The sequence below is a fragment of the Chelon labrosus genome (assembly GCF_963514085.1).
Source record: "Chelon labrosus genome assembly, chromosome: 13".
Lineage (NCBI taxonomy): Eukaryota > Metazoa > Chordata > Actinopteri > Mugiliformes > Mugilidae > Chelon > Chelon labrosus.
The window spans coordinates 6,129,359-6,141,966 of record NC_140346.1 but is presented as its reverse complement, the minus strand read 5'-3'; the positions used below and the strand labels follow the sequence as shown (position 1 = coordinate 6,141,966).

Here is a 12,608-nt window from a genome sequence, read left to right as displayed (position 1 = left end):
CAGAGAGGAATACAAACTCCAGTTAAGAACAAAGGAAATGGAAATCAATGGCAGGATATAAAGATTTTTTTGACAGCTTGACACGCAAATACTCTGTTGGGAGTTTGCCCTCTCTTGCCTTAGCCAGGTTAAAATAACAACTGAGCTGGGAAAAAAAAGATATATATATATACATATATATGTATATATATCTTCTTTTTTATAGATATATATAATAACGTATGTTGAAGAAAGGACACAGCATTACACCTACTTAGTTGTGTGTGAAGGTATTCCAAAACAATCAATAAGGAATGCGCTGCATTACTACAAGCAGGCTTGAATTGCCCAGGGCACGGTGATATCTTTAAGTGCACGCTAACCACCTCAGGAATTAATTTAAAGCTAAACAGTAGATTATTTAAAAGCTGCGGCTTTTGTTTTATGCGCAGTTGAATTTGTCAGTTTGACGACACTTGAGAAGCTTGAGGAATGTCTCCATCTTATGGGCGTCTTTCTTGAAGCAGCTGAGTAAGACATAGTCTCTCATGATGGATTCCAACATGTCTGGCTGCAGATCATACTGGAAGAGGCCTTGTTCACTGTAGGTTGTGGTCAGGGTCGCCTCATCCAGCATCTGCACGGCCACACAAGGAGACATGACAAAAATATTCAAAACAAACAACAGATTTAGAATTTTTAATATCAATAAACATTTGAAGTTAGGTCATTAAAATAAAATTACACTGGAAAACAAAAGAAAATTATTTTAAATCTTAAATTTAGGTTGTTTCATAAGCAGTGAAATGTGACTGGGCAGTACTATGGAGATCCATGTATCCCTCCCAGTAATGTTAGCAACTATTGGATACTGTTTTAATACCAGTTATTAAAGCCCTGACACACCATTGCAATATTGGATGGTCTGCCATGTCCACCTGTAGGCTTAACTACTGATATACTCCTTTTTAAATAGTCGCCTTCCTTCATACCTGTGGAGCTGTTTCCTCCAAAAATAGGACGAGAAGTTTTAGTCTCTGCCCCTGGGACTAATTCTTACTATCAGTCAATGAAGTTAGTACTGTATTGCCTTCCTTCTACTTGGAATCAGCTGCAAAATTACCTAAAATTTGGGGAGCTACTCTCACTTAATGGATTTTAAGTCATTTAAAATGAATCTGAGGCAGGCACGCTTGGCTATAATATTTAATGAATGTGAATACTGTGATTCTGTAAATTGCTCTTTATTATCACACAAATTGTTCTACGCATATTAATACCCCTGTCTGCAGCCCTGTAGCCTAAATCGTTCTGCTACCTGTCTTGACCACCTGCACTTCCAGAGATTCTTAATCTCAATGGAACTTTTTTTCTGGGTAAGTAAAGGTTGTAATAATACCAATAATAATCAAAAAACGTTTGGTTGCATAGAGTTGCAATTCAAAATCTGACCCACCTTCTTGATGAGGACCACCACCCCTTGCTCCAGACTGATGAGTTTGTCGGACACCCACTTTGTCTTGTTGAGCAGCATCTCAGGAGCGTGATCGTAGTGATTCAGTGCGGTCTGCAGGTAGACCAAAGGCTCAATCCACGACTGGACCAGCATCAGGACAGAGTGAAGCAACCATTTGTCCTACAGGGCACATGTTGGGGAGAGAATGGGATGAATGACTGATTTAAAATGTAATGGTTACAAAGTCTATATAAAAATATAGATGAAATTCAAAGCTACAGCAGAAGTGACTTTGTCCTATGTAACAAAGAGCAAATATTTGTTTCCCCATATCATCTGTAAGATCATAATGAATAGAAGTGGTAAAAATAAACTTAACAAACAGCATGGTTTTTAATCAAAGGCTTGTCAGCTGCAAAACTTTCCGCAGTAAAGGTAGGTTGAAACGCCATGGGTGCAGCAGACGAGCCCCCTTGAAGTCCCCTGAGCAGAGCAGACTCTATAGCAAGTGCAAATGACCACCATACAAATGGCTATTAAACTGCAGAGCCGGCAATACTCCAGCAGAAAGGGCAGAGGATAAATTACTAAAATAAAGAAGGACCTTGCTGTATATGCAGTTTCAAAGATCACATTTTCTATTATGTGATGACATATCTTTTAACCAGCACTTTCAGCGCCGCTAAAATGAGCCTTTAAAGAAATTGCAGTGGCTCAGTATTGTGTCCACTCTACTGACCAAGATGACCTTTGTCCTAAAAGTCTTTGCCCTGCTGGATGGTAGTCAAAAGCTCTTTCAATATAATCATCGCAAACAGCAGACAATGGCACTGCAACATTACACACACACATGCACAACAGTGATGCATTAACATACCCCAAACCATACACAACAACAATTATAGACACACTTTCTATGCACTCACATGAGCACACACAACTATACTTGTATTTAATCTGTTGGTACACACGCACTCACAATGAACCTGCCTCCATAAACACTGCATGGGGTAACGGCAAAGGTTATAACTCCCCTTCTTAGAGTACCAGTGTGTAAGATTTAAGGTGATCTTTTAGCGGACTTGAAGTATAGTTTTCATGATGGTTATTCATAATGTTTTCCAATGTGTGCAATCAGTCGTAACTACAAATCGTTAGCTTATGCTGTAATTAGGCTATTAGCGAAAAAGCCACGGCCCAAGTCATTTTTAATAGAAGCCAGAGACGTGAAGCAGCAAACTGACGCCTGACTGTTTGAGCTGGCCTCAGTCTTTTTCAGCGGTGAAGGGTCAACTATCCATGCGGATTGTTTCACCAGTTCATTTTAAAATGGATGATGCCCAATGCTTCCATAGCGCTGTCACTCTTAGTATGAACGCCGAACCGTTTCCATAATGCCCTGCCATGCTTCATCACCACATTTCTAGAACTGACAAACGCTTTCACTGGATCACTGGAACAGTGGATTTCGCATTTTTACCTCAAAGGCATTGCCACTGTAGCTTCTCTTGGAAAAAGGGGGTATTTTTTGGTTGCAAACTCTAAACTCACCTCTAGGTGTCACTAAACCCTACACACTGGACTTTAACAGATTGGAATCAAATCTTTGACAAAGTAAAACATTGTTAATAAAACACTGTGTGTCAATCAGTGACGATCTGCTTACGGATATCTGCTGGATTTCACTTTTGGAGCTGGGGATGGGTAGGGCTTTAGTGATGCATTCATAACCGGCCTGGTTAGTCTGGAGCCTCAAAGGGAATGGGATGAACATGTCCTCCTATAGCCCATTCGCAAATGGGGGAAAAAATACATCGATTAGCTTACATTTAAAACTCAGTAACACAAGAAGCAATTCTATAGTTGCTTTTAGAATTCTATTAGTTTTAACCAGTATATCCAAAAATATATACTTTCTTCCTCACTGTAAATTGCTGCAAACAGAATAGGAGCGACATTATGGTAGATTTCTCTGACTGATTTGAAAAGAAACCATACAAAAAGACACATCAGGAAAACAATGACAAAAGCTTCACCAGGCTTTGCCACTGGAGACACAGCAGAGGCACGTTTTGTTCTCCGGCATGTTCTCATCTGTAGACCCCATACGACATATTCGCAGTAACAAGCCCTACATCATCTCATCTCAAAGCTCATTTTTTTGACTCTCGAGCCACAAAACTGAAGGGGATTCAACAGGCTCCAAAACCTTTGCTTTGTACTGTTGCAGTGTATCATTATCACATTCATATTTCCCCACTGCGGGCCTGCTTCTTCAATAAAACATCTCTGGCTCGCAAGAGAGATAGAAGATTACTTTGAAACCTGGCAGCGAGGCAATGATCATGTCAGAATCAAAAGCAAATAACACACAGTATGTAACAGTGCCAGTGCTTCTGGTCCGGAATAATGTTGAACGGCTGACAAAAAGGCTTTTTGCTCTGGTGTTCTTGTTTAGCTTAGAAAATGCGGTGCTCACTTCTACAACTGTTACTGATGAGCAGTGTCTTTTTAACATCTTCGGCGTATAAGAACATTTCATTGTTCTTTGGGTGACTCAGTTTTACTACATAACAAGACATTTGTTGTTCAGTAAAGTATTCACATTATTCTGTGACTTTCTTTACGTTTCTGTTGCACTACTGTTAATAAAGGCTGAATTCACGTGTCATAAAAATATACACTGATTAGGCATAACATTATGACCACCATCCTAATATTGTGTAGGTCTCCCTTGTGCTTCCAAAACAGTTGTGACTCATCAGAGAATGGACATGGTCCTTCTGAGGGTGTCCTGTGGTGTCTGGTAACAGAATGTTGTTAGTGGGGGCCTTTGGGTCCTATGGGTTGAGGGGAACATGAATACCAGGTCCAAAAGCTTCCCAGCAGAACATTGAATTATCACAAGATGGCCAATATTATTTACTTTTCCTATCAGTGGTCATAATGTTATGTCTGATTGATATATATTATATAAAAGACCATGCCCATAGGCTTCAAATAAGAATTCTCACAGTGATTTTATTAGACTGTCATCCAGCTGAATCCTCTCTTTCCAGTCCCAAAGAAATTAAATAATTTCTATTATCATGTTATGCTAGGGTTAGGATCTATACACACACAAAACTAAATCTATGTCCTTTTGAGCATATTCTTTGAGAGCATCCAGATACAATGAGTCTGTTGAACAACTAAACTGTTCTGTTTTTAAGGCGCACAGGTCCATATTGGGGTAATGGTCAGTGTTACTCACAAACAAAGAACACGATTCTTCTGAGACGCGGTAGATGAGCTCCGCATGATGGATGACTCGGTCTAGAAGTTTCTCTTGGGAGATAGTGGGGCAGCGAGACAGGCCGCCCTGTTCTTCTCTGCAGTCTAGCGGGATGCTGGCAGTAAAAAGATGGGGCAAGAGCAGCAGCGCCCATACAACCTGCTGAAAAACTTATGGACGCCCACGCACAGATGTAAGAAATTAAAGTAAAAAAAATCCAACATCCACAAACCACAACATCATGATCAATCTATGTCCGTGTTGTTTACTATAGCAGGAACTGATTTCAATTAGCATTCTACCAAATCAAATCATTTTTATATATCATATTCATACTGTACAATTATTAAACAAATTCCCAGCTTGCTTGCTGTCGTACATTACCTATCATTAGTTGCATTCTGTCAATGTTCTTCGGGTTTTTCTTGCTCTTCTGTCATGCGCTCTTCTTTATAAAGGCGGACCAGGCCATGAATAAAAAGTCATTTAGGTGCTTGCGTAAGGTCTTGTAAAAAGATACTGGTCTCCCCAAACCAATGCATTTCTTGTCTTATGCATAATTACGAGAGGGTGACTTTGGTGAGGAATGGTATGTCCAAATGTCTTTGTTCCTGGTTTAAAGTTGCATTTTTTAAAATCTAAATATCCTGCATCTGATGATATGAATACCAGCACCAGCAACCTAAAAATACAAGTAAATATTTTGTGCATTTCCATTCCATCCAGCATCCTGATACTATTGTCCAATAATCCAAGCAGACTGAGACTGATTAGATTTATCAAACAAAAGCTGGAGAAGGCAAAGAGCTGAGATATCCTTCTTTTCAGCGGAGGTAAGTATGTAATGTAGATTTAAACATGCATGACAGAGAAAGCTGCAGAAGAGACAGCGTAGAACTGTAAGAGACACAACAAAAAAGGAGCTGGATGAATAAGAGTCGGAAATCATCGGGATCTAACAAAACCCTTCAAATCTTCAGTTTTTTTTGACATTCATATTCTGATCAGAAAAGCATGAATGCGTGAGAGGAGCTCTACCCAGAAGCTATGGTGTTTAACCGTCACAGAAGGAAGCACATACAGTATATTACAGTAGGCTTGAAACGGTAACCGTCTAGGTAGGCGTACAGAACTCCATTAAATGCTCTATTTTGCTGGTTTCCTTTATTGCCTGGAGCAATAGCTGCACTACTTACTCCTTGTGTTCTTTCAATTACTTCTATTATAAGTGTAATCAACATAGAAGATTACCGGGAATGATTTGTTTGACATTTTTCCTTTTTCTGCCTTTTTACTTGATCCAATCCTTGAATCATTCAAGGCACTCGATTCTTAAAGGATGCATGTTTAAGCATAGATCAGGAAGTAGCAGCTGATGGGTGTTGTGTTACTGAACTCAGCGTCAGAGAAGTGGTTGCTATTCAAGACGCATGAAGCCTTGTCACGTATGTCAGTCTCTTTCATATGAATCAGTGTTCTCTTCTTGTCACCTTTCCTGCTTGCACACCTCCACTTTTTCCTTTACCGCCCTGTTTTGCACCGCAGATTATCTTGTTTTTCCCGAATCTCCTCGCGTGAAATCCTGTTAAACGTAGAGCAAATCTGAGATACAGTTAGTACATTTACAAAAGATCCCAATGAAGGTGATACGATTCAAGTTGCAGCTGTGATTTCAGCTCTGTAATACAAGGGTATTTGTGCTCAGTCAGTCTAAACTGGTTTGGATGGCTGCCGAAAGATAGTGTCTTTGTAGCATGACCTTATAAAGGTTTAACCTGATTTCTTCTTCTGTCAATTCACATTACAGGTGAGGAAAGGACTGTTTGCAGTTTGCACATGACCAGTGTGGGTACGCATGGGTCTGACTTTGCCACTTTTCTGATACGCTGGTAAAAACTGGGAATTCATTTCAACATATGGCCAAACCAATGACAATGAACAGAGAAACAGAACACATCACAGATAGATAGATTTGTTCAATGTCCTCTGCCACCGATGCCAGGGACTCCAGCTACCACAGAGCCCGCCTTCTGTATCAGTTTGTCCAGCCGCAAGGTGCCCTTCTTCTTAGTGCTGCCTCCCCAGCACACCACAGCGTACAAGAGATAGTCTGGTAGAACATGTCCGGCAGCTTCCGGCAGATATTTTTGCTATAGTTTTGCTCGCAAAATATATGAGCTTGCACTGGACTTCTATCACACTGGCCACAGCCATCTATTGGCAGCAGCTGAGATGGAATCAGATGTGTTGGATCCTAAATGCCAGATCAACTCATTTGAAATGATTTACAGTGTTTATAATATGTGTGTTAAGAATAAGATCTCACTATTTGCTTAGCGCTTTTAAATTACTTTTTATGTATTAAAAGAGTGAATGATGACAACACATCATCCATTGTGAATCCTGTAACATAAACTTGTTACATATCAGCAATTTTACCACATAAACAAGAAAGTACTAAACTGTCTGCATCGCTTTGTGACACACTCTGAATGACACCTACTGTCTGTGCTGTCAGTAAGACATTTTGTACGAGTACAATATAACTTCTGAAAAAAAATAAAAAATGTTCTGTACTTTCTTGTCTCTGACCTTGTCCGTTCAATACTGGATGGCTGAAGGTGTATAGCTGGATTTGTAACATTATGTTTAATTCATACAGTTCCTGTGGGGCTGAGAAGGCTCACACTCCTGTGAAGGTGTGCTTTGTCCAGCACAGCAAACAAATCTTTTCCGTCCGCACCATTAGGAATGTGTGATATGGTGTGACTATGTAGAAAAGTCTTTTTATATATGCAGTACAAAGACTGTGGTGCCGGTGTGTAATGAAAGGCTTCCATCTCTTGTCACAGAAACCATTGCAGATGCATGGGCGTCCTTGTCATTTCATGAAATTGCATATAAATAGCAAGCTACTTCAGGCACACTTGTTGGTTGGTTAGGACTATGTAGCCATTCATTAAGACTACTAAGTATGAAATAACATGCCAAAACCTCTGAATGTATTGATGGTACAGATAGTAAAAGGAATTATTAATGAGATATTTGTGTTGCTCATATACTGTAAAATGACACCAAGCTGCATGGGGCAAGACCTTTAGCTAAATCTAATCTTTAGATTTTCATGGAGTCTAGTCTTATTGTTGTGCACATAGCACCAAATCCCTTCCTTTTTCCTCACGCCTTACTCTCTTGTGATCCAATAATTCACTTTAACTGGTAGGTCTCATTGTCTATGTCGGGGATTGCTGTGAAGTTCTGATCATTTCGACAAAAAATAAGTTATTTCGGGAGCTAAAATATCAGCACCTTGCAAGAACCAGATGGCAGAATCATTACGACATCAGCATATTCAATGGGTGTGAACTAAATCCCTGAAAACAAACGCGGAACAGGTGGCGTGAAGGACACTTGCTGAATTTTTGCAGAACCCTGAAGGCTTTACTTAGAAAACCAAAGTGAATGCACGGCTGTCTGAAAAAGTGACAGCAAGGTGTGGTCAAAATGTATCACTTAGCTAAAGGGCAGTTGGTTCCGTGGTAAGAAGTCTCAGAGGTCATAATTTCTACTTATTGATTTGTGCTGCAAGTCTGCTTTGTGAGGTCGGTAGGTCTGACTTCACTTGATTTTGCCAACTGAACATTTTCATTCCATTTTAAAGAGCAGTTTGCTTGTCGTTTTACAGCTCACAACTACAACTCTCAGTTTGCTGGTAAACTTTGATCTGCACTTATATTGCTATTTGATGAACTGGATATAATCCATGACCCTGAACTGATTCAATTATACTTCATGTTAGATGGGTATGATCTGTCAAGGTTTTCAGGGTGAGGTAGGACCCAAATGCTGGACACTAGGCGATGAGGCAGAAGTTGGCAAAAAATGAATTTAATTAAACCACAAGGAAAATAAGGCCCTGCATAAGGCAAGAGATGCAAAAACAAAAATCAAAACCTTCAAAAAAGACAAAGTAACATGACCAGAGCTTGAAAACACAGGGAACACAGAGAAACAGTAGAAAAAAGACAGATGACACGACAGACGACAAAGGGAAAGGCAGGACTATATATACACAAGGGCAGAGGAGACACAGGTGAAAACAATCGGGACGGGGCAGACAATTACACAGGTGGGGAAATCACAGGACAGGAAGAACGCACGACAGGAAACAAGGAAAAACTTAACAAAATAAAACAGGAAACTCAAAAACATGAAACATGAACAAAGCTCAAAACATGAACACAGGAAATCAAAACGCAGAACCATGACATGATCAGTTGCAAGGGCCACAGAGTACGCTTTCCTCTGCAAGTATTCCCCATCCTTAAACTGCTCTCAATCTGCTAAAAGCCAGTGGCAATTTATTTGATTTTATTTTCAATATGAACGTGTTTTCTTTTAGTCTTGCTTTTTTTATCAGATCACTGAAAGAGGCACAGTAGCCATTTATTGTAGCCTCAGAGTTCCTGTGCACCACCAAGGCCGTTGTGATGTCGCACATTACCCCAGTGTCAGTCGAAGCTGCTCACAATCTCTCCCCAAAGCCCTCATGTCGACTTAGCCTCCTCCTTGTCGATGGTGGCTGATTGAGAACATGGCTCTACACCTATTTCTTGTAACGTAAGATGTCGAGTGTATCACACATTGGGCTTTTCTCTGCAACAGGCTGTCGCTCTAACGAGACGGGGGGTGAGGCGGTTTCTATCTGACTTCCTCACATCAAAACATTTAAAAATAACTTTACAGGCATTGTATCAGCTAGACAATGGCTCACTTAAATATCCGCATTGATATCTTCAGTAGCGCTTTAAATTATTATAATACATTTATTTAAAAAAAGCGCTTTTCAAGATACTCAAAGACACTTTACATAAAAAGGACATCAAATTAGCAAAACAATGTGAAATATAACATCAAAAACACAATAAACTGAGCTAAACATTAAAAGCAATTTTAAAAAGGTGTGTTTTTGTCAGAGATTTGAAGGTAGGAAGGTCGGTACAGTCGCGGATGTGTTTGGGGAGAGAGTTCCAGAGGGAGGGGGCAGCTGCAGAGAAGGCTCTGTCTTAATAGAAAATAAGTGTACTATTTTGTCCCACACCCACATATTGTATGATGTTAATTTTCAGGAGGAATAAATTAACGGCGCTCCGTACATATCAGTGTTACCTATGTTTTGTTGTTTCATTTGCAGGTGCTGGGTGTTTTCAAGTAGGGGTTACGGATGCGTTTCTTTTTTAGACCCTCATCTGATTTCTAAAGCAATTTCTGGTTTGGGATATAGAGTGAGAATTGCATTCTCCAAAGTGACTTGCTAAGATATGCATTAATCAAAATACATGAGGTGGGGAAACCGTGTTAGATTGTGTATTTGCACCAAATCTTTGTTTCTATTTGCAGAAACAACTGCCTATGTGATATCATGTCTAGCACCTACAGTGTGTAGAGTGTCATCTTAATTTCAAAGCAGTCCATCTGGGAGAAGTTGGAGCACGAGTTGAGATGAATATGTTGATATAGAAAAATATTTATTTATGCATAGTAACATTGGGGATTGTTTTGTTTTCTTTCTAACGGAAGCGATTTCTGTTGAATTAAACTGTGCCCTAGATTCAGAAATATAAAGTGCTGCAATATTTAAATTACACATCATGCTTCTGATATTCCCCCAGCTTCCGCCAGGGAACGGTTTCCTAGGAGCTACTGTGCATGCTGACTGTCTGCAGCCACCGGCAGACTGACAGACATGCAGTACAGACGATGTCCGCTCTACAGTCACTATGGAACATCTATAGCACCCAGCTGTGACACCTTTAGGCTGCTGCTGCTTCCGCCTTTCTGTACTTCGTGTGACAGAACAAGTGGCATCACATCAGTGATTCAAAAACAGAGTGTCATTCTTTCTCCAGGTTTTGAGATGCATAGGGCATGGAAATTAAAGGTATGCCTCAGTTTGACTGAAAATGCATGAATGTAGGCCACAAATCTATATAAATCATTGTCATAATCATAATCTAGGTACATTCTATAACTACAGATGTAAGGAACAAATGACTTCCATAAGCCATCAAGTCAAGTATGGTCTTGCAAGTCTTTACATTGAAGTTGTGTCCAGATGTACGGCAGCCCTTTTCCACAGGGTCATCATGACACCATATACTTATGTCTACAGCATCATGAATTCATATTTTGAGCTTTGCACTTACGTGTCTTATCTCAGGCACTGACCTTTCTTTTAATCTATAGCCCTTGACCAGAATTGGTTGTGGTGTGTCACGTTTTGCACCACTTGAGCCACTTCAAATCAGGGGCAGAAGCGACTCGCCCTACGGCCAACCAGCCAAATTCCAGGATTCAAACAGTGCTCCTCTTTCTCTGCAGACAACTCTATATACAGTGTCTTAACTTTTTCCCCCTCACAAGCAATTTCTCTTGCATCCTCCCATGGTAGCTGCACAAAACACACAACCTGCTGTGTATCTGACCAGAGTGCATGTTCTGGTATTAGATTAGTGGTAGCTCTCTACTGAGCTCTCCATGGACTACGGCTTGTTTCCCTAAATCTACTCCCTCAGACTTTCCTTTCCTCTGGCTGCTCTACATCATGCCTGACGTTTTCTCCCTTACGAACAAATTGCCGGCTTGTTTTTTTTTTTCATGCAGTCAGTTCGCTTCTGAGCTCTCACTCCCAATTGTTGCTAGAAGCACTTGCCTCTGAAATACTTGCACAGACAGATTTCTCTTGTGAACTGCTGTTGCTCCACATATGTCCATGCTGTACCTGCGAAACCTGTACCTGCGCCTGTAAGACTGCTTCTCCTGGGACCCTCTTCTGCCTTTGTGGGACTGAAGACTCTGGCAGTGTCACCCCCCTGCAAACTATGGTCCTGGTTACAGGGAGCCCTACAGTTTCTGTTGCATGCAGGCCAAAACACAGCGGGACTACTAGCCACTTCAATAAAGAGCTAAGCAATCTCTCCAGCTGGACTACCTTTGAAACAAGGCCTTAATAAACTGGGTTTGCTAACACCATACTGTTGAACTTACCCCCTCCTTTACGCACACCCTTTACAATCACACGGCTCTTTGACTTCACTTGATATTTATGTATCTGGGACTTAAACATAATCAGCATATTCATCAGCTTGATAGCACATGGCAGTGCACTAGTGATGGCTGTCATGTGATCCGTGTGCCTGGATTCCCGTATGTGTTGCAAATCCTGCCGCCCCTGAAGCCCTCCTAATAACATCACCCCTTGCTGCTGCTGCTGCAAAAAAAAAAAACTTGCTGAACTTGTGCCACCATGATGCCCATCTCCAGCTGTTCCCACGCAGTGGCAAACACTGCAGATGCGAAACATATCTGAATGTTCTGAGAACACTCCCTCACGACTAGCTCTGATACTTTGAAGTACCCTAATGCCTCCCACAGCCGACTGTGTGGAACAGAACCAACGCGTTTGCTAAATCTAAAAATAGCGGAATGCTAATCTCTTTGCCCCCTCTTTGTTGACTGAATTTGATGCTGGATCATATGTGTGCTCCCAGAAAAACCTGGAATTCTGGGATTGATTGTCTTGTTCCTTTCTACAGCACAACCTCAGTCCCACTGAACGGAAGAAAATCTTACACTGAGATGAAACGCAGGCCTGAACTGTTTCACCACCAATGTTTCACCTTGCCAGCCCTTCACTAAGGTCTAACAATAAGCTGCTTTTGCCATGCTACCCTTACAAGAATCCTCAAACAGCATAACACATCAGGAGCATTTTTATGCAGCCTATAGGGCCCTCCATTAGATCTAGTGGCTGTTGCTTTGCATTTCCCACCTTTTTGCCAGTTGGCACATCCATTCTGCACCTGCATTAGAGAAAAACGGAAAAGGAAGCAGTGCTAT

General features: G+C 40.8%; 1 protein-coding gene across 1 annotated transcript in view; it reads right to left on the bottom strand.

Moving 5' to 3' along the window:
* Positions 1-215: 215 nt before the first annotated feature.
* Positions 216-12,608, bottom strand: part of smtla (somatolactin alpha) — a gene marked incomplete at its 5' end in the record, with an annotated part of 31,584 nt that continues 19,191 nt past the window's right edge. The window contains 4 exons of the mRNA XM_084558126.1: positions 216-616; positions 1,436-1,615; positions 3,102-3,215; positions 4,689-4,879. Of these exons, the coding sequence (XP_084414252.1) occupies positions 422-616; positions 1,436-1,615; positions 3,102-3,215; positions 4,689-4,879 (680 nt within the window). The 3' untranslated portion in view covers positions 216-421. The remainder of the gene's footprint in view (positions 617-1,435; positions 1,616-3,101; positions 3,216-4,688; positions 4,880-12,608) is intronic.